The following is a 27,294-nucleotide window of genomic DNA, read 5'->3' as shown; positions in this document are numbered from 1 at the left end:
TGACTCATGTATATAAGCCGACGCGTTTCGCCGCTGATCAGATTTCGTCGATCACCAACTGTGTTCACCGCTATCGTTGCGCTTGGAGTGCAACTTGCTTTTGTTGGCACAGGTTCGCCCAATAAAAAAGTCCGTTTCGTCATTCATAGTTTTTCAACTGTTTCTTTGCAGTGGTTTTGTCGGGAACCGAGGGGTCGCAGCGGAGTGCCAGTACAAGAGGACCAGCTCTGCAGGCTGTCAGAACGGACTAGTGCGTGCCGTACTTGCGCGGCTGGCACGCGCCGCCCAACTTTATTGTTCTCGTCAGTCGCAGCCGGCCCCAAGGCGCCGGCCGAGAGCGCCGACCTTAGCGTCCCCGCTTAGCAGCGTCGGTGGGCGCTACAGTTTCAATTGCATAAACTGGCACCACCCATAGCGACTTCCCCCGTATTTGGAGCAGATGCTTTCGCTGGAAAATAAAAACGAATATTATCAGAGTTGACGAAATCACAAATGCATGTGGAAATGTTTTCATGTTGACAACCACCATACTGGAAAAATAGAATTGAAGCTAAACATTTCTACACAATAACCTGTCTGGTTGGGAAAGTAAATAGGAATTTGAGAGTGACTCCAACCAAATAATAGAATTTATTATCCCGACGTTTCAGAGCCTGATACTGATTACAACTTCTCTCTAGCATTGAATCTGTGCGAGGAACGGAACTTTGCACTAAACAAGGAGAATAAGTGTCATGGACAAGTAGCGTGACAACGTGTAAATAGGCACTGATGTATCGACTACGCTTTAGTCACAGAAACGGCTTCTGAATTAATAGACTGAATGACGGTGAACGAACAAGGAAATAAACAGTCTTCGGTAGCGATGATACACTCATAACCTTACACTTTGGGAGAGATACCAATTCACGACAGGAAGCAACAACAGCACAACACTTAAAATTTTAAAAACCAGAGATGGCAAAAACTCTACAGAGAAAAGCGAATTTCCTTCCTACAGCAGCTGGGTATACAAGGAGCTAGTAGAGGTCATGCAACACAAGGTAAGACGAACACCGGTAAGTAGTTGAAGGAGTGGAAATAATAAAACACGTTAATTGTGGGTCAAGGAAACAAAGAGAGCTATAGAAGTATTTAAACAGGAGTCTAGGGATCGTAGAAAAGCCATAAAGTTGGGATTACACGAAGATGAGGTATTCTGTACAATGCCTTTACCATAATAAGTGTACCTGTTCACCTTTCCACTCGCTCGTTCCTGCGTGTTGTCAAGTTTTCAGAAACAGTGCCCAGCAGTCTCATGCGTATTGTCGCATTGTGTAACTTTCCCCCACTTACCTCAACTCTTTCGTTGTTATCTCGTGTGCTTCAGCGATGTTCATAGGGGAGGCAGCGGATGTCCTAAGTCTTCTTGCTGTACTGTTATTCGGTAGCACACACAAAGCTGCGAAAAACCCGAGCGTGTGCAACAGTGGCGCCCTTAGCCTGAGAGAGCATGTGAGTTGGCCACAATAGAGTTGTGGAATACATTTGTGTCACTGTTCCTTTTAGCTGAGGCTATCGCGCGACTATTTCAGTGCACATAGTAGTGTTCGAACATCAGAGAAACAGCCCTATATATAGACCCACGCAGGTTTGAAGTAGATAAGAAAAATACACTGGGTAATGTACAGCACAAGTATGGCCATTGTGTTCGCCGACTGCTAAAAAGTTGCAGTCCCAGTCTCTTGTGGTGGCTGTACAATCATAAAAGGGGGCTGTTTTCTTATGGTTCGTTTCTACGAATGCCAAAAATCATGAGGCAAGGCGCATTGGTCCTACTTGCCCTCTTGGCACCAATTGCTGAAGTCATCGGTTTCGGTGCATTTTTGGGTGCGTATTTAATGCTATTTCCTGTACTTCACTGCCGTTGCAGAATGCAGTTTTCAAACATAGCCGTATACTTTTCGCCGTTTCAGCATTACAGAAACTCAAAACGCGCCGATGCACAAAATATACACTATGAAATGGTGCCGGATGTCGCTTTTTACTCCACTTACCTGTTTTGAGACAATATCATCATGTTTTATGAAGGTCTATGGGAGCAGCTGGAAAAGAATTCGTTCGAAAGTCACCAAAGCAAACATCAAATTAAAATAACAAGATATAGAATTCATTACCGATAGATGTTAACTGAAACAGCAATGAATTGTACGTTTAGTTCATGGCACAAAGTCTGCAGCGTAGTGTATGCATCATATTCAGTTTCTAACACAAGCTGATGCTTTGAGTTCGGAATTTAAAATTACCTTTCAGGTAATATTACAAAGGTAGTCAGTATTTTTATTCATAATAATTTTGGCGGTTCTAGCACACGTTTTGCAGTCCAGCGTTGGTATCAGTGATTGTCAGTAAAGACTATGAGAGTACCTAAAATGTAGTGTCTCCTAACTTGAGAAAAAAATAACAATGCTAATCACAATGACTCGAAAATATTCTCGAGATAACACAGCTGATAAACACTTCAGACAGCAAAATTTATCTGCCCTAAGATATAGGTACATGTGCTGGTCAACTTTCTTGTGAGTAAAGCAGGTCGAGCGAAACGTTTCTGTCGCCACTATCAGAGGACTCACTTCCTTATACGGCACCTGCGCATATTTCCTGCGACTGTTTTCCTTCTCGCACCATCTTCCAAAACGTCAATTTGGTCGCCTGTTACGAAGCAATTATGAATAGCGAGAAGCATGATGCCGCAATATTTTCGTCGAGCAATCTGCACTGCATATTAGAACTGCATAGACTGCAAACACATAGCCGGAAACCAGGGTCTTATTTCCTGAAGATGTAATTACTTCTACTTCAATAAATATAGTCACACAAGAGTCATGAGCTGCTATAGCATAAAGCTACGCCAAACTACTTGTATTTCATTTATGCAATAAGCCCTCCACGATTCCTAAACATTTTTCAGGAAACCCCCACTTAGCCAGTCTGTCAGGCGACGTCAAGAAAGCAGAGAAATCCATCTGAGAGGGAGTGTACACACTGATTAGGCATGTTTAAACTGAACAAAAGCAAAAATCATTGTTCCCAATTCTAAACTTCTTTGCCATTAGCTCTCTGCTTTTGGTGAAAAGCTTTTATGCTGAGCACACTTCGCCTGTCTGTCACGCGATGTCAGAAAACTGCATAAGCTCTATACGTCACAGTGACGTCTACGCACTCAAGTTGCATTATTATAGTGAACGAAACTGAACTTTTTTTTTCGAATAGCCGGAGACTGCCCCGTTCAGAAAGTAATGGAGGTTGTCTGCCTACCGATCCCTCAGACACTGGCTACTCGAAGCTGCCGAGGAGCATGAATTTACTTGTGTATAATAAACATTTTTTCAGGGCAGTATAACGTTTTGGTGTCATTTCGGCACGTTTACGACATCACTTTGCCAAATATTCTTCTCTGAGGATCTGTCTTAGCGGCATTTTTAACCTTCAGTTGCACGCCACTGCAATTTTCGACCAGCCACAGCAAGCTAATCAAAGGGAAGCGGGAAAATCGCGTACGCTGACACCACCCTTCACCCCACCAACACTTTCACGGCACTAGCTCGGCCCCACCGAAACCTTCTACGCTGATACGTGTTCTTCGTGTCTCGTCAACCAATTGGATTAGAAAAACCTGTGAAGGGGGATAGGCAATGCCATTCGTTTTGAACGCAAACAAAAGTGACCTCCTATAAACGAGGAGAGCGTTTGAGTGGTTGGTTCAAACAACGCTGTGGGTCAACGCCCGAGGCTTGCGTCGGCGGTTACGTAAATGTGAGCTCAGGAGTTTGGAATAAAAACAGATTAGAATAGTTTTACGTTACAGCGTCCACTGGTAATATAGCATATTGCGTCGTTAAAAATATCAGCGAATAATAAAGACTTCAGACGAAAGCGACTTCGGCACAGTGTCAATCCAGATGTACTAAAGTCTCCATGCAGTCCGCATATTCGAAACTTGTTTGCATTTCACACTTGGGCTTTAGCTGTTTAATAAATTGAAGCTATATTTCTACTGCACGACTACAACACAAAGAAAGCGTCATGCGCACAAACACAAAAAGAAGATTTTCTGAAAATTTATTGTTCACAGAAACTGTCACAAGAGCCAGCGTAAACACACATGTTATAAAGCTGACTGACTTTTTTTTTCGGACTCAGACATACGCAAATACTCAAAGCAATTGACTTTGAAGTAGTCTCTCCCGGGTCTATCTTGAAGTTGCTGTCAAATTTTCTAAATGAATCTTCCGCATTATTCTTATGAAGATTTGTGAGAGATGACAGTATCGTGGAACTAGAAGAGCTAAATATTTTTTTCACTGCTATACCTATTTATTTATCATTTATCTGCTGCGCATTTCGCTCGATCTGCGTGCTTGCTGTGTTTCTTTTCTTGCTTTCCCGCCTCAGAACCCACTGTCACGTCAGCCAACGTCATTCTTTTAACACGAAAGTGTTTTATGCCGGGGTCCACCAAGACTTCACTGACGTATTTCCGTCACGGAAATACGTCATAGAACATAATACAAAGAAAGAAACCAGAAGAAAAAGTTCCACAAACATGCAAAATTTGGAAATCGAACCCACGACCTCTCGGTCCGCGACGATAGATCGCCGAGCGTTTAACCCATTGCGCCACAAACGCATTTGCAGAGAGCTACACAGACGCGCTTTATATATCTAACACTCCTCCGTGTACCCGCGCTCTTGCTCGGGGCGGTGCCGCCGCCTACGAGCAGAAAAGAGAAGTACTGCATTAAGGCCCGACTACATTCGGCGTTTTCCCGGCGTTTCCTGGCGTTTCGTCACCCGGCGCCGCTCAGCGTCGACGCTGAGGGAGGCGCCAAGCCGAAACGTCGTACTCAAGGCACACCAGAAATCTCGGCGCCGGCGCCGCCGCCGGAAGCGGCTCGATGAACGCCGACGTGGCGCCGACCAATCAGCGCGTGGCCGCGGCCGCGCTGCTGGCAACTTTTGCAAGCGACTTCCGCAGCAACCATTTCGCTTGCGTGCCACCATGTGGCGCCAGTGTCTCGTCGGCGAGGTGGCGCCGTCTGAGAAAGCAGCCTCTCGTACCTTCGAGCGCGCTGCCGTGAATGTTTTTGTGTGTGTGTGCCGCAGAACTATAAACAGGGCTTAAAAACATTAATCGGGAACCTTACTCATAGTTCACTTGAATGACATTGCACACTGCTTCTGGTTAAATCTGTCTGGTCACATTGTGCGACGCTGGACTGGCGCTGTTTGCGTGCGTCTCATGTGGCTGGGTGACCTCTCCGGCGCCGTTAATGCAACGACGCCGAGAGACGCAACGGCAGGAAACGCCGGTGAAAACGCTGAATGTGGGCCGGGCTTTATGACACTAACGCGCACCGACAGTGAACGCTTCGGTGGTCTCAGCACTACGACGCCTCGATGCCAGGATTCGAAGGGACGCTGGCATTGAGAAGCACTACCAACGCCACCTAGGTGGCGTTCACCGTACTCAGCACAGCGGAGCGTGGCCTCCGCAATTAGCTCTGAAAATGTTTCTGAAGTTGATCGCGGAGGCTGCAATTACGACGCGCTGTACGCGCTGATTTGACTCGGTGACGATTCAGTTACGTGCTTTGTCTTGCGCGTTGTATTAGTGTGTCAGTTACGTGCTTCGTCTTTCGCGTTGTGCTAGCGTGTGCAGCTTAGTGCAGCTTCCATATGCACGACGGTTGCTCATGGTCATCGACGTTGGTAGTCGTGATGGAGGAGACGTGCCACCAGGCGTCAGCGTGGGTGCATCAACGCCTAAGGGCGCTTTAGCCACAAAACACCAATAGACATTATATATCAATGTGCAATAAACATTACACTACTTCTGTGAAGACACGTTTCACTTTCGTGTTCTATACCGATTCCTATATAAGAGGGATCAACCACATTTTTTTTGCTTCGGCTCCATATTCGGATACTGCAACCAGTATTTATCGCACAGAAGCGATTTAACGCTCGATTTTAATAAACTTCACCCGCTCTAATTTCCACAAACCAACCAATCTACGTGCCACAAAAGTAGCTTCCACGTGAGCTTACTTATACTTTAACTTGCTGTGTTTCTAGAATAAAATATATATAGTTTTCTAGCAGATTCTTACTTCGATGCAAACACGCAAGAAAAACACATTATCGCGAACGCGCAAGACAAGGGCGTCGTCTTCATCCTCACCAATATTGATGTCTTTTGATATGAACGTGAAATACTATAACATAACCTCGACTGCTCAAGCACCGTCTCAGTGCTTCCTGTGGTACGGCCGAGCAGTAAAGTCTAAGGTGGGACAATTGAACTACGCTGTCTACGAAGAAGCGGAGAAACAGGAAGACTCCAGCGCGCCAGTCTCGCAAAAGATGTCTTACGCATTCCAAGACATGGTAGGGTCCCGAATACCGGAAAAGCAATTTTTCAGTGCTATAATGCGCCGAGTCACAGCCAATAAAAGAACAAAGGCGCCCAGCCTAAATTCAACATTGCGATGATGGAAGTCATGAATCTGCCTTTGATGGTCTTGCGTGAAAGTAAGTCAATAGTGACTGATCTGGTGTGCCTCGCCCGCTCTTGAGATGGCGTCACGGGTGTACTCAGTCGGCGAATAAATGGCGGCGCGAAAAGTGTTGCCAACATGAGGTGCTGGTCAAAGAGAAGATAAAGTGTTAAAACACAAGGAGTATTTTGGAGGAAGAAAATATAAACAAATGTAACGGAGGGCAGTGTAAGGTCCCCGCCCTCATGGTTTGCGGGAACACACATAGAAAGCAAGTCATTAGCGCCTCGTTGAATCATTGAGTAAGGCCGTAAGGTTGGGGCTGATAACTAGCATAAACATGTGTTTTGTGGTGCAGGAGCGAGTCAGGTCGTCAATAATGCTGGAGAAGCAGTAGTGGCCGCGGTCAGTGAGGAGTTGGCGAGTGCCTCCATCAAAAATCAAAGGTTTAAATTCAGGTGTGTTACGTGCCAAAACCATGGTATTATTATGAGGCACGCTGTAGTTGTAAGGCACGCTGTAAGGACTCCGGTGTATATTTGACCACCTACGCTTTTTTTTAACGTGCACCTAAATCTATATAAAAGACACTTTTTAGTTAATCCTATAGAAATACAGCTTTTGCGACCAGGATCGAAGCCGCGACTTCAATTTCAGCAACTGAACGTCATCAGCACTGCGCTGGCGCGTCTTGTGAGTGGCGTCGATTTTCTACTACATCGCTTACTAGAAAATAACTGACGAATGTAGCACAGCTCCTTAGCAGAACACGTACAATTTCAGATCAGGTGGCGTTGTCCGTACCAAAGCCAACCAACTTGCTGTTAGAAGCAGAGGCAACTAATAAACCCAGGAAGTTATTCCCAACTGGAAATAAATGGGTCAGGTGGAACGTTAAGGGCCTCATAGAGGCCATCAGGAATCAAGGGTGATTTCTTTCGGCGTTAAAATGGTCCAGCATGTGGTGACGTGGGGACGGACGCACGGGCAATGACATGGTAATAAATATCGACGCCGATCCCGGCCGTAGCTCCGGGAGACCCCAACCGGACGAGTGGTCGTGGCATCTTGAACCTGGCCGAGAACGCTCGAATGTAGATCAGAAAGAATGACAGGCAGTGTATTCACTCTCTGTGAACGTGTCGCGATATCCTTCCTTCCTATGCACGAGGAGGCGAATGGACTGGTTGGCGCTGCCGAGTCCAGTTTCCAGAGAAGCTCACGTAAGGTACATCACACCGATGCTCATCACTATGGAGGAAGGAAACCGCAGGCGAGGGCGCGGCCAGCCCGGATATGTTGGGGAGAGTGTGGCACAAGTCACGTGCTGTTTTTTGCAAAGGAGCACTAAACCTAGCGTTCGAAAGAGTATCGTTTCTATAGCAACCGCGCTCCTGAAGCTCTTGCGGCTGCTCTCGGTCTCCGAAAAGTCAGGCAAGATTTTTAGGCACGGCTCTTTCGCGAAGAACGTTCCGTTAGTGAGGTAAGCTGAGTTTGGAGTCACGTGCGTGGTGTGTGAGCTTTAACGTTTTAGTCTGTGAGTGTGAGCTAGCATCAGAGGCACTCACGTAATCACGGCACGGATCTCCGTAATCTCCTTTAACCTGCCACGGAAAAACAGGCGCGCGTCTGCTTCACTTAAACTGTTACAAAACTTTGGTAGGTTTTGAGCTGGCCCCCTTCAGCAGTGCATACTTCCCGTAGCTTGTAGCAATGCAAGTTCAAAGCTCACTCAATCTGCTCCAGAGAGCTGATTGGAAGCGCGAAGGAAGATAGCACACCAACGTGGCTGCATTTCCAGCTTTAAAACCGTGACGCCAGGGCCTCCCTATTTTGTTTCTTTTCATCCCCGATGTGGTTTAAAGCTGGCAGCGTAACCACGGCAACAATACACTGACGTCACCGACACAACACAGGCCAATGGACCATATGAAGCCGTGAAAGAAGATTTCCACTTGCTAAAACGTAGCCGGTTGAATTATATATTGGGATAGCATTCTGTTTACCTCTATTTGGATGATGTGGCTAAGTTCGAGATATATGACTACCGGTGGATTGGATCGACATCGCCATTGTTTTTGCGGTGCTTGACAGCACAAGTTTAGTCCAAGGGATGGTTACGAAGATGAAAGACGTTCTTTTATGCGGCAGACAGGCGAAAGAGCGCGACAGCTTGATGGGGCGAGAGGTTTTGTGTTTTCCGGTCTGTAGACGCATGTAGGGGCCCATCCGTGGTAATCATTCGTAACGACTCATCGTAGACGTCAGAATACTTCACATCAGAATAGCAAGCTGCGTAATTATAGGAGAAATATAGCCTTGGAATACGTTCTTCCACTTGTAACTTAGATGTGTTTTTTTCCTCGTTAGTAGCGGCAGGTAACTCTATAAATTACCCATTCACTGCTCCGTTTAGGTGTGTAGGTGGTTGTCATCTGTGCGAATAATCCTACGCACTCCCGAGCATTCCCTTTGCTGGAAGTAGCTCCTGAAATACGACTCAAAATTTTTATAATGGTTTTCACCACCCTATTGTAGCCCACAGTCATTGAGATGCTTTGTGCTAAGATTAAGTGAAGCTCATAAAGTTATCATAAATCTTTGTAAACGAACGTTTGGCCTGAAATATTACTGAATGTATGTCACCCCCCACATACGGTAACCCCTCGGTGCTCAGTAGCACACCTTAACCATTCAGCCAGTTCGGCGGTTTCTGAAATGAAATGCTATATGACTACGCCCAATTATTACTCGATTTGTTTGACAATCATGCATTGCGCAACATCTTAAGGACCGCTGTTTTGAATTCATATATGCTGTCAGTGATGTAACGAGAGGCTCCGGTATATGGCTGTGAAGGTAATCAGGGCTGTATGTAGTTTTCTACTTGTAAAGTAGTTATCCGAATGATTTCACTTCTACTTTGTTATACCATGCTTAAATTTTTGAAGTAGTAAACGTAGCATCTTCTATTTAGTCAGATAGCAAAAATTTAAGGAGTGTCCTATTCCAGTACTTCACTCACTCGCGCTACTCAGAAAACGTTAATACGAGAACTATTACTATTTGTGACAACGGTAAATGATAACTTTTCGCAGAACAGACCCATTTCTGCTTAATTAGACATGATTTTAGCGTTGTCGTGTTATTCTACAACTGATGTGCTAACAAGACAATTGCTGTGTTCTCTGAGGGAATAAAACAGCCGAAGCAGATATTCATTCTGCAAGATAAGAGCAAAGACGGCGAAGTCTTTCGTGCTGAAATTATTTGGGAACATTTTCTAATCAGCGTTGAGCTCAATCTGAACTACCGTATTCGTCGATATTGAAGACCTTGTCTGAGCACTCATATGATCTGCAGATTAATTATTGGACGATGCTTTTATTCTTACGAGCTTCACACAGCTTTAGAGTCAAGCGTACAGCATACGTGTCTTTTATTCTCTACATACTCCAGGAAGATTGGTGGCGAGACTGCCGGCCTTGTTGAGGCCCTTGTCCAAGGTTGGTGAGTACAGGTTTTTCATTATTTGAGTAAACAATCTAGATATGAGGCCTCCAGGTAAGCAATTGTTTTGAAGTTTTCTGCCATTATCCAACAAATAATGATCAACATCAACCAAAATCATCACATCATCGCCTATTTATGTGCACTGCTGCATGAATAGCTAACCTTACCTTATGCTTGACAATTTCCTAATGTCATTAAACTTCCTACTTTTCTCTTGTACTCGACTGCGTATAATTTTCCTCAACTATAATAACCATTGCCCCCGTTTGATCTCTATTCCACCACACTGCCTTCCTGTCTCCTAACGTCAAGCTTATTATTTTTGGTTCCAAACTCCTTTTGAGCACGCGGCTGTCGCGCGTAGGAGACGCAGGTACTCGCCTTCGCCATGCCTTGACTGCTCATTCTTTTTCTTGTTTCGCGCCACAACGTTGTAACACTAAAATAATAATAGAGGAAAACGTTACAAGTTGAAAAAGGCGAAGGAACGATTGCGATAGCAAATTAGTGGAGCTATACGAAGCAAGGATAGTAATTTACTTGGCCGTATAAACTTGTAAACATTTACTTACTAGCTAAATAGACAAGCATGGTGCCACGCGCGCACAGGTAAACATGAACTCATCTCGCCTGATTACTATGGAAACTCGCTGTGAAAACGCTGTCGCTCGTTTCGCTTCAACGGGAACTAAACGTGAAAAGCAGGGCGCATACTAAGCTACCGGCACTCGGCGCATGCACTTTGTCGCCATCGCAGATCGCTTTGAAGATGAGGCCCGCGCGGGCGCGCACTTCGGCCGCATCGGAGATCGCTTTCAAGATACGGCGCGGCCGCGCTGTGAGCAGGGCCGGTATATTCTAGCGATTCCTTTTCGATGCTAATGCCTTTTCGCGCCTTTCGCGCTTGGTCAGTGGTCAGAGCGACGATCCGCTCACGTTATCAACGGGATCAGCCGGCCGTGAGCGCTGGATGATAAGACTAGTATAGAATAGAGCATACCGCATAGCTATAAAATGGCGGCCCAGTAGTCGATGGAGCCGAACGCAACCTCCCCCGCCACCCTCTCCCTCGCCTCGCCCCTATGCCTCGCGGGCGTCAAAGACGACCGCGCGCTCCCTCGCGTTCGCTACATTGAGGCACGATTTCCGGCTCCTCTCGTACGCTTTCACTCGCACACACAGCATACGGCGCACGGCGACGATTTTATCGCCGTTGGACTCTATACGCAACCTCACGGCAACACCGACGGCAGAAATGCGCTTGGAGTGTCCATATAACTGCTATCGCAATAAAATTGATTACGATGTTTGCGAATGTGACGCACAATTTGACATTCGTGCGTGATTACGCAATTGTGCGAGTAAATATCGGTTTACGCAAGCATGTATTTGACTAATCAGTCATAACAGAAAAAAAGTTACAGGCCTGCGCTGCACACGCAGCACAGTCACAGCGTCAGCTGGTGGAGCAGCTTAAGAGTAGCAATTTCGGCACCACGCACAACAGGGTATTCGCGGCAAAGTCTCTTCACCTCGTTTTGACGAGAGCGATCTCAACTGTCTGCCCGGCGTAGGCGGCGAGCTGCGGTTTGTAGTGCTATCTGCACAGCAGTCTGCTGAGCGCGATGATGCTTGGTTGTAGCCGCGCACGTAGCTCTACGATTCGCTTCTTCAGCAGCGGTTCGTACCTTGCGAGGAGACGCCATAACGTGTACCGAAGAGGTACCGAGAATACGTGGCGCACATCTCACATCGGGATCGCACTTATTGCGCGCCTCGTCTGAATCGCATCTCATCGTCTGCGCCTGTGCATGCGGCTCCGCAGGCGCCTTAACTAGAAGGCGCCTCCATACTGGCGGAGGCCAGTATGGAGGCGCCAGTATGCAACAACGCGAACCGAAACCGCTATTGGATTGAGTCCATAACAGCTTACGCTGTAAAATTCGCCAGAGTGCGCAAGGCCACTGCTAGCAAAACACCGTTGGTCCCATCATTGTTTCGTCTTTAACATGTTGTCCTGCGTTATCTGGGATACTGGGTAGATGTATGTTTAAGTGCTGTTTCTGAGCGTGTGGATGATCTTTCAATTTTATTTTTCTTCGGCAGGGGAAGTCGCACATCTCTTGGGCCATATAGGTGCAGAATTTTTGGAACTACGTAAGTAGAGTGGTTTACACCGAATGCACCGTGTCCTGATGAAATGCCGGATTGTTGTAGGCATGACATGACAACAAAGTATTCCTTGAGGACATAGTACTGACACCCCACCGTCATTCTGATGAGCATATGAAAACGAAAGTGCTTTCTGCCGGGCTGCAGGAAAAATCTGTTTCATGTACGTGCGTCACGCAGTCATCACCACCCAAATCCTAGAGATGACGATACTTTGGCGTTTCGTCATCATCTTCATCATCATCATCATCATCATCATCAGCCTATATTTATGTCCACTGCAGGATGAAGGCCTCTCCCTGCGATCTCCAATTACCCCTGTCTTGCGCTAGCGTATTCCAACTTGCGCCTGCGAATTTCCTAACCTCATCTTCCCACCTGATTTTCTGCCGTCCTCGACTGCGCTTCCCTTCTCTTGGTATCCATTCTGTAACCCTAATGGTCCACCGGTTATCCATCCTACGCATTACATGGCCTGCCCAGCTCCATTTCTTCCGCTTAATGTCAACTAAAATATCGTCTACCCCCGTTTGATCTCTGATCCACACCGCTCTCTTCCTGTCTCTTAACGTTACTCCAAAGATTTTTCGTTCCATAGCTCTTTGTGCGGTCCTTAACTTGTTCTCGAGCTTCTTTGTTAACCTCCAAGTTTCTGCCCCATATGTTAGCACCGGTAGAATGCAATGATTGTACACTTTTCTTTTCAACGACAGTGGTAAGCTCCCAGTCAGGATTTGGCAATGCCTGCCGTATGCACTCCAACCCAATTTTATTCTTCTGTAAATTTCTTTCTCGTGATCAGGGTCCCCTGTGAGTAATTTACCTAGACAAACACATTCCTTTACAGACTCTAGAGGCTGACTTGCGATCCTGAATTCTGGTTCCCTTGCCAGGCTATTGAACATTATCTTTGTCTTCTGCATATTCATCTTCAACCCAATTCTTGCACTTTCTCGATGAAGGTCCTCAATCATTTGTTGTAATTCCTCTCCATTGTTGCTCAATAGGACAATGTCATCTGCAAACCTAAGGTTGCTGAGATATTCGCCGTCGATCCTCACTCCTAATCCTTCCCAGTCTAAGAGCTTGAATACTTCTTCTAAGCATGCAGTGAATAGCATTGGAGAGATTGTGTCTCCTTGCCTGACCCCTTTCTTGATAGGTATCTTTCTACTTGTGGAGAACCAAGGTAGCTGTTGAATTCTTGTAGATATTTGCTAAGATATTCACGTATGCATACTCTACTCCTTGATTACGCATTGCCTCTATGACTGCTGGTATCTCTACTGAATCGAATGCCTTTTCATAATCTATGAAAGCCATATAGAGAAGTTGATTGTACTCCGCAGATTTCTCGATTACCTGATTGATGGCATGGATATGGTCCATCGTAGAATATCCCTACCGGAAGCCAGCCTGTTCTCTTGGTTGACTGAAGTCAAGTGTTGTCCTGATTTTATTGGAAATTATCTTGTTGAATATTTTATACAATACCGAAAGCAAGCTAATGGGTCTGTAATTCAATTCTTTAACATCTCCCTTCTTATGGATAAGTATAATGTTGGCGTTCTTCCAGCTCTCTGGTACACTTGAAGTTGTGAGGCATTGCGTATAAAAGGGCCGCAAGCTTTTCAAGCATGATATCTCCTCCATCGTTGATTAAATCTACTGTTATTCCATCTTCTCCAGGCGCTTTTCCCCTGGTCATGTCTTTCAAGGCCCTTCAAACTTCATCGCTAGTTATAGAAGGAGCTTCTGTATCCGGTTCATCACTATTTCGAATGAAAGTAGCTTGGCTGTTTTGGCTACTGTACAGGTCAGTATAGAATTCTTCTGCTGCTTCTACTATGTCATCGAAATTGCTGATGATATTACCATGCTTACTTTTCAGTGCATACATCTTGCCTTGTCCTATGCCTAGTTGTCTTCTTACTGATTTCATGATGCGTCCATATTTTACGGCTTCCTCAATTTGTTCCACGTTATAATGTCGAATATCCCTTACTTTCTTCTTGTTGATCAGTTTTGACAGTTCAGCGAATTCTATCTGATCTCTTGAGTTGGACGCTTTCATGTTTTGTGGTTTCCTTATTAGGTCCTTTGTTTCTTGGGAGAGCTTCCCTACAGGTTGCTTTGGTGTCTTACCTCCCACTTCAATTGCTGCTTCTGAGATCAGCCTAGTTACGGTTTCATTCATTAGCTCTATGTTATCTTCATCTTCCTGTTCTAAAGCTGCATCTTCCTGTTCTAAAGTGCCTACCTAATGATTACGAATGTAGCATAAAATGGTGAGAAATGTTGGCGTTAATAAATGAATTTTTCTATTGATAGTATATTTTTGGAATTGGTATACTTAGGTATCCGGTGCTTTATTTCGTATAGAAAGCAAGGCCACCACTCTAGACACCTATAAGCGCAGTAAAGATGGTAGTGCTTGCAAATGTCTTTCTGTCTAACTCAGTTGGCGTGTACGGGCGACGACTTTCCTGGTACTCTGTTGTACCCTACAGCCATCAGATCCCTCGTCGCTCAGTGGCACCGCAGCAGCTCACGCCGTATTCGCCTGTCTGGTCACCCTGTATGTGTATCGGCACGCGCGCCATGTCGACGCAGCTCTATAACGACGCAGTTAAGCCACATATGCACTCACCGTCCCGTCGGTTATACCTATACCACCTAGTAAACTCCGGGTTACTGTTCGAACCGTTTAGCAGGACATATATCGCATGCTTGCGGCTGCGGTCATTACTTCGCCCTTCATCCGAAACTCTAAATAATAAAGAACTGTGCACGTTTAGGGACACGTGTTTGCGATTGTGCAACAGAGATGGACACTGCTTCTTAGAATACACGCTTCACATTTGTGTTGTGACGAATTCCTCTGAAAAAGGAATCAACCTATTCATTTTAAACACGATAGTCGCAATTTCCGTGATACGTTTTAACAGTAATATCGATACAGTTTTGCGGCAACAATTCCGTCAGTGAAATTTTCGGGAGGAGCGTCCTGCATGAAATGGCCATCACGCACGACTTATATCGAATGCTACTGAAGTTCAGTTCTGCAATTCGGACATGTAACCTGAATTGAATAAATAAATATGCATCGAGGAACCATGTTTTCGCAAACACAAGACTGCCGTTTGGATTGTGGCCATCGACAACTTCCCCTTTTAATCTAAATGATGCGAAAGACTTGACCGATCTGCATTACGCGTGCGATGTGCTTACCATTGAGCTACCGCGGCGCCGCATATATATATATATATATATATATATATGTGTGTGTGTGTGTGGCAACGAAGACGCGAAGTATGCTGAAGACGATCTCTACCGATGAGGAACATGAGAAGTCGCATAATGCTCTCATACTAATTTCCCCTCGTTGGGTAATCGGATGCCTGGGGGCGGGGCAGAAACGCCAAGTATACGATTTCATACTAGAATCACACATTAGGTTTGGCCGACGGCTACAAAGAAAACAAGGAACGCGAACGAGCGAGAGGCAGTAATTAACAAGGCATGCCTGCGCAAGCCCTTCTCACCCTTGCGAAACCGACTAAGGAATTTGTTGCATAAGCCGGGAACGCAACACAGCTATTCAACGTAGAACCTTGTCTCGAAGGGAGAAAATCACAGCGCGGCAAGTCGAGCGCAGCGAAACTTGCGGGCATTCCTGCAGATGCCGGTCTTAATGCGGGCAAGATGATGGTAGTAGGAAAGGCGAGCCACAAGCTGCACCGAAACGAAAGCTGTGAAATGCTACGGGAACCGAGAAGAAAAATACATCCAGGACGAACCTTGGTGAGCAGCCGTATATCCAATAAAAAAGGATAAATACTGGTTCTAGCGTTGTGTAGCAGTATCCTGTGCGAAAGTAACAAACGACATGATGGCATCGCGGTTCTTTGGTCCCGGGCAGATGTGTATCGCAATCATGTGAGACAGTGTGCAATAGGAACGTACGTTCTGTGAAGCCATTGGTGTATGCAAGCGAGAAGTTGTCTCATGAATGGTGCTTGAGGCGAGCAACACTTTGGTGACACTAGAAGAAAAGATAGTCTCCTCCCACCCTCAACGAGGAGAATGCGTGGAGATCGATGGCGTTATACGAAGGCCAGGGTAGGATGTCCGCTTGAACCGATTGGATTGGACAATTGGACCGATGTTGCCACATTCCTGAGGAGCGTACCCACGCCACTCACCCTGCTGGCGCAGTTCACAGAACCGGGAGATGTGCCTCAAATAGCCACAAAAATAACAAGCAGGACGGGTTGTACTCCAACCGGAGTAACGCTGCTGTGCACGTTCTGGCGGTGGAAGAGGCGCCACAGGCCCGTGGCCGGCTGTGTAGGCGCAGGCGTGGGGGTGCCTTGGGATAGTGCGGCAACGTCAACATCTGTATAGGCCCAGGACGAGCACTGGAATCGCCTGAGCACGTGAAACTCAAGGCCGACGCAAACTCCTCCTAATGGTGTTGCTTAAGGTTCGCTGGAGCTGAGGGGTCCTTGCCCGCGCGTCGCGAGAAGACAGCGAAGCACGCAGACTTGAAAAGCACTGGCATCGTCTGGGCTCGTGGAGTGAAACAATGGCAGTCGTGAGGTCGTCAGTGCGGGCTTCGAGCTGGGCTACCGCTGACGGATAAGGTGTAGTCGCGATGACAGAAACTCAAGGGGCGGCAGCCTCGTGAATCTTATCGGCGAGTTCCACCAGGTGGTCTAGCGTGGCGCCATCAGCGGTGGCAAGGAGAAGGTGAAGAGCTTGGCAAAGGCGCTGCAGGAAACGTTCTTTGAGCAGAGCGCTGTGGGTGTTGACGTTACCTTCGCCCAAGAGCTGCCGCAACCCATGTAGCCTTTGGGAGGGGCGTCTATCAACAAGTTCTTCGCTGGTCAAGAGTTGTTGCAGGCGAGTACGTTCCGAAGGTACGGTACACGTCAGCTTCTTTTGAGGCGCTGATACGGAATTTTACCTTGTAGGCTTATGCCTCAGGAGCGAAGGAAAGACCGGGCTGACCCAAATCGACGCCAGAGTAGAACCGCGAGGCATGGCTTCACGTGCCACGGCCAGCGCCTTTTTTTTTTTTTTTTTTGTCTCATGCGGGTGCGCGCCATCCTGGTTCTACGCTCTGCCCAAAGGAGGGCGCTACAACCCGTAGGTTGGGTGAGGACGTTGATGAGGTCGTTGACTACTTCCGGTGATAGAGACGAGGTCACTTTATAGTACTGCGTCGTCTGCGAAGCGATCCAGTGCCGGTGGAACTGCGCTTCGGCTTCTATAAACGTCACCTAGGGATTCTTCGTCCAAAAGGGGGGCAGCTGAAATCGCACCTCTGCGATATCGGGAAGGCGAGAGCTTCACTCGGCTGATGGGCTTGCGCGGCGAGGGCTTGATGTGCAGGATCTTTGGTAAGTTCGGTGTTGTTTTAGTCCTAGATATCACCATGTCAGAGTGCGAAAAAAAAACAATGACCGACACGTAAGCTGCAGAGCTGATCGCTGGAGCCTACGCCTCACTAGCTGTTTATTTCCTTCACTATTCTTGCTGTGAGCGCCCCCTTGCATCGTAGCAGATGCGGGCATTACAACGTCTTCAATAATATGGCATTTCTAATGCTTTGGAACAAGACGTAGTTCACGCTATCGCCACATTGCAAAAGTTTCCCCAATTCAGGCGGTGTAGGTGCAGCGGGAATGCCGAAAATTTTACCGAGCTTTGGCGTAAAGGTTACCCAGTTAGGAATATGTGGCTCATGGCTCAAAAACCAGGTTTACGGACATCGGAGAGTTAGAAGCGGACGTTCGGCAGGTTTGAAAATTGTCCCATATGAGTTGAAATTACTGGCTCGGTAGACGCTTATGAGCTAGTCCTCGAACCCATCCTCGCGTAGACCCGCGAAAAGTTGGGAGTCACGCTGACGTCTTCTGAGGGCCCCTATGGAGGGGGAAGGCCACGCAGAGACGGCGGTGTTGGATGTGCCAAGATGGTTTTTAGTGCGCTTACCCGAAGACAGTGATTTTATACAGTGACCCGAAGAGCCTCAGGTTCAAACTGTGAGAGGGCTTGGGGAACAAGAAGTACCTCAGTAGTTTATACACCAGAGCCGCGATTTTGTACCGGTGCCTTTTCAGATGCTATTCCTTCTCGCGCTTCAGTCAGTGGTCACAGCGACGCTTCGCCTGCGTTCTAAGTAGGATTAGCCGGCCATAAACAATGGATTCTAAGAGTGGCTCGGAATTCAGTGGAAGCAATCGCAACAAAATATCAATATCAACCCTAGCCCCAAGCTGTCGGCACAGCAAGCGCTGCGCTGCCAATTTTATGATGGGGCAGCTCACGACGGCTTCATTGTAAGCGAACACTGGCAGCCAGTATGCGATAAGGACAGGTTGAGCGTTATCGCGGTTTTTCTGTCCTTATTTCCGCCAGTTCCAGCAGGCCTCGGCAATAGATAGCTGCCCCCTGGAAGCCCTACAAGTTTTCGTCTATATACCTTCTACCTGGCGTGCAGGAACGTATAGCCTCGAACTGAATGCAATTTTGCCGCCTCACTGTTTTCTTCCGGATCTTCATAATTTCATAATCATCATAAGCGTGCGGATCATCAAAATTTCCAGTGGCCGCTTGCAGCAGTTGTGTTGCAGATGCCCCGCTAAGCGAAAGCACTTGGGAAATTGATCTTGCCAGATGAACTGATACCTGTGGACCACACAGCCACTGCATACAGAGATGCACATAGAAACGTATTTTAAGAAAGATACAGAAGAAGCGATTGCGTAGCACGCGGAACGGCTCTTCACGTACGGCAAAGCGCCGCTATACAGCCAGCCGCACATTCCAGTATGGTGGCTTAGCGCGGCCTGACGGTAGAGGAAGCCACTGGCCCAAGATGGACGTAGACGCATGCGTTGTGATGCAGTTTATTGTGCTTTCGGCAATAGTTAAGCCTAAATCGCTTCACACGCGCGTCTACTTCACTTTATGAGGAGAATCGCTTTCTCCTGATATATGGTGTTTTAGTGTCCATGTGTGATCTTTTCATTCGTTCTTTTTTGCTTTGTTCTTATTAGACAAAACAGATTATGAACTCCAAGAGTCGGATGTGGCCGACGTATACGGAATAGCAATGGGACCGGGTAAGTGCAGTGGTAACGTACCTAGGCAGTCATGTCTTGGTGAAATGTGTGAGGGCAGCCAGTGTGACTCGGCGATAAACTATTACCGCAGCACTCACTGTTTACTCCTTACCGCAGATAACGAATTTCTTTCACTCAATGAGCATAATTGTAATACCCGCCAGCGCCACTTTGTCCACTACTTTTGAAAGTCAATGACAACATTGACAAAATAAACACTAAAATCATTTTTGAAGGAATCGCGATAATCACATTAGTATGAAGAAAGCGGGCGATTCAACGGGAATCAGCAATGTCACTTGTATTAGTCTAAATGCGTGACTTGGAAGCGATACGGACCAGCTGTAATGAAATTTGGCTTTTTGCACAGTGTCGAAAAGCAAATTAGTGGCGCTGTGGCCTGGCCGAATGCTCCTAATCTGAAACGAACGCCGTTTGCTTGTTATACCGAATACATGACGCTGTAAGCACAAAGGTCCGGTCGAGACACGACTGGCGCTGTCCTGTGTCGACCTGGCCTTTTTTGTTACTGCGCTATGTATTCTCTATAACGATAAATTACCAACATGCCCAAACCTATTTCCTTCTGCTGTTTGCAGTTGCTCCTAAATTTCTTGCGAGCGAATAAAACTGACAACTCACCGCGCTGAATGAGAAAACACCAAATTCTCCTTACACCGATAAAGTATGCTATCAAAACGATGATGTTACGGGGCAATCCATACATGGATCAACGCGATGCTTGGCAGCGCGACAAAGACGACGATGAAGACGCTAACTCTTGGCCCGGATCGGACGTCCCTTGCCCTAGCCTCCTCTGTATATATTTTGTAAATACATCCTTCGCCTCCATCTCGCTTCCGTCACAATATGTTGCCTCGAAGCATAATAGGTGTCATAATTCACTTCAGACCTCGCGAGCTAGTTATCGTTCCTGCTACCGGTACCTGTGCACAGAAGTATATTAATGAGAATATTCCTGTTGCTCAAGGCACTAGCAACACTAATGCTGGGGCAGACAAAACAAGTCAAATTATGTTTAAGCGCACATCAGTACTTTATTAAAGCGTTTGTCTAAAGAAAGTACACTTCGCCATTTGAAATGAGAGCGACATACTTCAAATATGCAGAACCAAAGCAACTGTCTTCTCTCCTGGAATAAAGAAGCCCTCCCAAATGAAGCATTTCTCATGCCGTCCCAAGTTTCTTATCCATTTCTCTCTCCGTTGCCTGTCGTCTGCTACTTGCAGAAAATAATGAAATAATGGATTGCTCTCTTTCCACCGCGATGACACGCATAATGGAACACCGTGAAGTTCTTTCCATATCCGTTTTTTTTTCCTTGGGGGGGGGGGGGGGGGGGGCAACGTGCAGCACACGTTGTAACGTGAGAACCTGCGGCTGACCCTAGATCGGCTGGTTATCGGCGCGACCACTGGGGGGCGAGCATTTAGTTAAAGTAGCGAACTCCATGGTAACTAATGAGTTCCGAACGATGCAGATCTTCCCAGTTCTTCATTCGCAGTATTTTCATTACAGTGTTCTGCCTCGTTCAATGCGGGTCAGCAACACATTGACGTATGCAAATTGCCCCTTAAGGAAGGCGAGTCACGTTGTTCGAGGGAAAGATTTAAAACGCAAAGGTCAGGTGATCCGAGGCTCTGGCCTGTTACACATCCCTGAGGCAAGGGGGACAAGGAGGCTGAGGGGACAAATTTTGTTGGTGTACAGCAATAATGTGGAACGTGCCGTGCACAAACAGTACGAGCAGAGATAGCGGGATCGTATAGTGAAGGACGTACGTGTCTTCAGTGCAGTTTCTTTGCGTTACTGTTTCTCAGGAGTGCGTTTCAATTCAAGATGTACACACAACTAACCCAAATATGAACCGACCTACTTAAGGGTAGTTGTAGCCTAAACGTCCATATTTTGCTGGCTCGTAACGAACAGTGTGTCAGCAGCTCGTCCTTCAACGGCGAATCGAAGAATCAGTTTCGAATCGGTGTTCTACGAAGTGTATGTTGGCGCAATCACGTACCTTCAGTTTACTATGTTTGACATAAAACAAATACTCGGCAGTGTTGGTTTGAGACTCCTTCTGACTAAGCCTTGTTGTCAGACAAAACTCCCTCAATGCTTTTTTCTGTCAGACGACATGAAGTGCTTCAAATGCAAGTGCTTCGGCATAGAGCTATTTCATCACTGTCTACCTACTCTTGTTTATTGCATATCTCGAACATGCTTCATACTGTCAAATACTTTTTTAACGCTGGATGTGTAACAAATTTGCTTTCTTTATTCGTAGCCCCAGGACCCATGGACCTTATTCCAAACCCGAACGATAATATAACTGGGTATACTGGTGAGTACAGCTGCTACGCTGCTAGCGATGGTTCGTTCGAATGCAACGATTACATGGCGACCATGTGCATCTTCAGATGGCGTTTCTATCAGCTACCAGAGCGTTGTAGTGTTGGTTCGCATTCCCTTAACGTGTTTCCCAGTGCATGTGCTTCTTCACTTTCATTGAATTAACTAGATTTTTGTGTGCCACTAGGACGTTCTGTGGAATTTTAGCATGAACATAGCACACTGAAATGCACAAAATATTTTGTAGAATGCATAGCTTTGAAGAAATAGTTATCGATGAAGTCGATGAGGAAATAGTTTGGGCCTCTGCATAACTTTTTTGATGTAGGAGTGGATATGCCAGTCTTGCAAGAATTTTTCACGCGCCACGCGCCGTAGCGGGAAGTGAACCTGGTGAATGTTTCGGTAAAGCCTTTGGGAAAGCTTTTGAAAGGTGATTGCAAAACTTACAATACAGGTGAGCATGTTGCTCAAAAATAACTTCGGCGGTTCATCGAATAACCTTGGATATGTACGTAAACTGGATATGCATTAAAATTTATACGCTGTTGGGAATAATGATGACGGCGCAAAATTTGGAATTTAGAGACTATGCGATGTCAACTGTGCGGAGCAGTTACAGTAAATTGATTATCTGCTGCTGCAAAGTGTCATACTAATCTACTCGCTTCAGTACAGCTCACGCTAAGCGGTCTGCTAAGAGCACTCGGCTGAAAATAAATACTTATATACGAAGATACTCAATGGCCGCTGCTGCTGAAGAGAAGTTCTGTGTTAAACGCCTGTGCTAGCATGCACTCCTGGCGCAATAATCGTTAATAACGAATACACTTCGCCTTCTTTCTTTAGGGCCTGGCATTTCCGGTAATACAGAATTCTCAGCGAACAGCACAATATATTTAACGTGCGGAAACTGCAGCTGTACGTTTGACTGGAAAGCGGACTTTTATGGCAAAACAATCGGCTGCACTACAAAGGTGAAAAAATTCAGCTGTTCGTGTGAACGGAGTAGCTGCACAAGCATGAAGATTGCGCAGTGCTTAAAAAATCTGGCATCAGGAAATTGTACGCAACATCTGCAACAAATCAAATGCCTCTAATTTTTAATAAAATCTTGGTTACCTAAGATTGCTCGTGCGGCGTCTGCTGTTTGCTTCGACTCCGATTTTTGTTCTTCAGAAATGTTGAACGCATGAGTCGGCATTGCTGTTATTAAATATTAACTGCTTCTGATGTTCACGGCGTTTACATTCGAAAAAAAAAAGATTGCGGTAACCCGCCGTGGTTACTTAGTGGCTATGGTGTTGGGCTGCTAAGCATGAGGTCGCGGCATGAAATCCCGGCCACGGCGGCCGCATTTCAGTAGGGGCGAAATGCAGTAAACACCCATGTACTTCGATTTTGGCGCACGTTAAAGAACCCCAGGTGGTTCAAATTAATCCGGAGTCCCCCACTATGGCGTGCCTCATAATCAGATCGTGGTTTTGGCACGTAAAACCCCATAATTTAATTAATTTATTGCGGCAGAACCGATCTCACGATGACTGTCTACGGTAATACGTTAGCATTAAATCATTATACCGACACAACGTATTGCCACCATCGAAACGAGTTGTTTTTGAGACGTGTACCTCAGCGGGACTCCGTTTATGAGGTCTGCACTGCAGCGGGACTCCTCAGCGGGACTATCCGAAACGCATAGCACGGCCGTGCGTGCGAAAACTTAGAAATGCTTCATGAGGCAACCGGGCTCCTTTCTCGCGCTTCTTTCTGGAAACGATACGCCATCTATTGGCGCTGCCGAGAAGTCTGCCCGTGGCCACCGAGACGAGACGCCTGGCGCACTGGTGCCTGCGAACGCTTAGAATTGTTCCCTGGCTTGCCGCGCACTCAGTAGCGCATGTTTAATCACCTAAGTTGGCGAGGTGCCTATTGAAGTGCGGCGTATACCTAGTGCACTCACTCATGGCGCAGCTCTCCAAAACGTTGGAGTGAAAGACGCTCATTGAAAATTGGTACATACCGCGCGCATATGTGGCGCAGCCTGTTAATGCATCGGGTTGCTGTCCTTGAAGAAACCTTGGGACGAGTGTTTGGTTCCGCTCAGCATCAGAGAAATTTAAGGGATGGTTTTCGTCATTATAGAGCTGCACATTCCCGATTCCACATACATAGTTGCCCAAGTTGGCGTCAAAGGCGCTCATTGAAGGGCCGCACACACCTACTTGCACGACACAAGCTGTCATCAAAGATATTCATCGAAGACCAGCACAGACTGAGTGGCACGTGGCCAGTGTTACAAGTCGGCGTCACAGAGTTTCATTGAACAGCGGTGCTTGCCCAGTTATACATTGCCACTTATTCAGTGACCCAAGTTGGTTCGACTGTTTGGTTTTGAACCGGGTTCGCTCAGTATAGCCGCCCGATGCGCTACCCATTCGGTGATGGGACTACACCAAGTCACCCAGGTAGGCAATAAAAGGGTTAGATACAAGCATAGATAGATAGATAGATAGATAGATCGATAGATAGATAGATAGATAGATAGATAGATAGATAGATAGATAGATAGATAGATAGATAGATAGATAGATAGATAGATAGATAGATAGATAGATAGATAGATAGATAGATAGATAGATAGATAGATAGATAGAATGCTCAAAGCGCCTGAGTAGGCTAAAAATGGTAATCGCAATAAAAAGCTACTTTTGCTGTTGAGCTCTGCCGATGCACTTCAACTTTTCTTTGTTCCTGTTAAACCTCTTGTAGCGAAAACTTTAGTCGGAATGTAACTGGAACGTAATTATGTAGTACTGGAGTAGGAGTGCACAGTAGACTTGCGCCAATGATTATCTTCATTACTTCATTTTGCGTGATAATTCGCTTGATTATAATACGTTCGTGGCTAATATAAGCAACTCCCGACTCAAGCAAGTAGGGCACGGAGGAAGAAAGAAAACTCCTGTTCTAAACTGTGTGAGTCATTATTATTGGCATCGTGTACGCTATTTCTGAAAAGGTGCCGTCGCAGTTGCTACTGCACCTGCATAAAAAAAAGGGCTGCTGCCTTGTTCGGCGGCTGGGCTAAAGCAAGCAATCATGACTGCTTGCGCATTGGCTGTTTTGATCGTTGGTTTAGTTGCGGGTGAGTGTACTTTGCTGATCTACATTTTTCTAGCAATTTTATTGCGCACAGTAATCATGAAGCATAGGAATTTCGCGCTGCAGTTTTAGAATTGCAGAAATTATCGAAAAAGTGGTACGTGCTCTAATACATTGCATTATACCTCGTGTAATTGCTCTGAGGGCTTAAGAGTGTTTCAGTCAGGCGTTTTGGATGCGCATGAGAGCTTTTTCTGATGAAAATTCAAAGTAGAGACAGATATAAAATTGTCAGCGAGAAGCACATATAAATACCTCGTAAAAGTTACCAATGCTACCTTTCATTTGAAAATTAAGGGGCGCCTCGTACTTACAGTGCTTCACTTCACCAGTACTCATGCTTAACCTTTTTTTTAAGCTCTCTTGAATCAATAAAAAAAATGGGGACACAACGTCATTTGCAAACAAGACTGATGTTAAGGGTAAGATTTTTCCGCAATGCATAAATAAACTTGTTAATAAACAAACTAAGCGAACTCACATGTGGTAAGGGCTTTAAAACACAATTAAGCAGCACAAGCACAGATCCATTGAATAAGCTCTTCTTCTCGTCTTCTGTCTACCTTCCACTTTCATCCTACCAACCCGACGAACATTTTCTTTGAATACGGCTCAGAATAAATGTTACCTAGAAAATGCATATATCTACGGCATACTTGGAATCCGTACTGCTCAAATCTAGTGCTTGTTATACAATCAGATGTGCAGCGAAGCTGATATTGCGACTAAATGCGCTCAAAAACGTTATATGTGGGTTGACGGTCACCAGGGTCACTGGGTAGTCACGGTCCAATGGGTCTACTGTGCAGTGGTCTACTGTGCTGAGGTAACAGGGTCCTAAACTAACCATCGCACCAACTTGGGCCACTGAGCATGTGCCAAAGTGTACATACAAGCCGCTCTTCAACGAACCTCTTTCGAGCCGACATGGGTCGCTGTAGATGCGGGGCTGGGTAGGCACCTCTGTTCGAAGAAACTCGTTCACGCCGTCTTGGAGGCTTCGCGGCAGCAGTACTAGATGGCGCCGAGTGTTTTTTAGGAATGCGCAATAGAGGAATCTCGCTACAGTACATGCCTTATACATAACTCATTTGAACAGTGGCAATGTACGTTGTGTCGTTATATTTATTCAGTGCTATGGGCATTCCACCGACAGTCATCTTTTTTTTAATTTTTAACTTGGCTTAAGGCTAGGTACACGATTAATTTATATTCTGCATACGTCTGTTTGCGCTCATTGTGCTCAGCAGCTCAACGCCTTAGTCACACAGCTAGCGCTACAGTTCCAAAATGTAAAGCAGATATGAATGCGCTCAGCGCAGTCTTCATTTTTTTTGTTCATTATCGTTATTGCACTGCTCTAAATGTCGTTGTCTTGAATGCATTGGGGCTGCCAGTGATGCTGGCGAGGGAATTCGATTGACATCAGTTAAGTGATTAGGTTATCATGCAGTTTCCGCTTGCGAGAGCGATTCCTGGAATAGTCTATTTCTTCAATGTTTTGCTTTGCCTAAATTGCATTTTCGCAAGGTTAATCTCGGTAACTTCTTGATAGTCTCACTGAAGAATGTGACGTCTTCCACTATCACAATTCGTAGCCCACTAACGCTACTCAGTAACTGGCACCCAAAAATCTGGATCTGTATCTCACCTAATGACATTTGTTTGAACTTTTTATTGTTTTGTACATCATGGATTCAGAGGATAATTGTCGCTGTATATTCACAGAATAAACCTGTCGCGCAAGCTAATCATGCTTCGAAATTACAGTAAGGACTATAATGTAGCATGCCAAATTCTACGCCTTCTTGACCTCAAAACGAATTTATTACAACAGATTGATGAAGTCACCTTCACTATATTTCCAAGGTTTTACGAAGGAAACTTGTTGTGGTCAGGTGAAATACAAAACTTCACAGCGTTGTACTTAGATGTAAAGTGTTATAGCTTTTAATTACCTTGTATACCAATGAAGGAAGATTTCATTTGTTGCTTTCCTATTTATTTAGACCACTACGTGAGACTAAGCTTTTGTGTGGTATCTGCTCTACTTGCATTTCATGGCGGCTACGAAGCACAAAACATCTTGTATAAAGGTCAGGGCCTTAGGTATTTGCGCTTCTTGCTTTTTGTACCATTTGGTGTTCTGGTGATACGGGAAAACCAAGAACGGTTGTAAATAAAAACAACTGCTGCACTACAAAAGACAAAAATATGTTTCGTGAGTCACGTGGCATGATTTTATTCAAATCCCAATCTTACCAAAAATGTCATAGAATTCTACAGTCGATAATTTAAGAACTGAACCCCTGAAGTTCTGACGCGGCAGCAGCCACATAGAACAACTACAATGTTGCAGTAGCCAAGCCAGGCATTGCTGGCAATAACTCGGACTGTGCTGA

General features: G+C 45.9%; 1 protein-coding gene across 1 annotated transcript; it reads left to right on the top strand.

Annotated features, from left to right (window-relative positions):
* Positions 1-1,559: 1,559 nt before the first annotated feature.
* On the top strand, positions 1,560-22,858 carry LOC119448249 (uncharacterized). Its single transcript, XM_037711658.2, has 6 exons — positions 1,560-1,869; positions 9,999-10,049; positions 12,159-12,209; positions 19,292-19,357; positions 21,663-21,719; positions 22,577-22,858. The coding sequence occupies exons 1-6, from the start codon at positions 1,782-1,784 to the stop codon at positions 22,825-22,827; spliced, it is 564 nt and encodes a 187-aa protein (XP_037567586.1). The 5' UTR covers positions 1,560-1,781; the 3' UTR covers positions 22,828-22,858.
* Positions 22,859-27,294: the final 4,436 nt, after the last annotated feature.

Source organism: Dermacentor silvarum, chromosome 4, assembly GCF_013339745.2.
Source record: "Dermacentor silvarum isolate Dsil-2018 chromosome 4, BIME_Dsil_1.4, whole genome shotgun sequence".
NCBI classification, from domain to species: domain Eukaryota; kingdom Metazoa; phylum Arthropoda; class Arachnida; order Ixodida; family Ixodidae; genus Dermacentor; species Dermacentor silvarum.
This window is presented reverse-complemented; position numbering and strand designations above follow the sequence as displayed.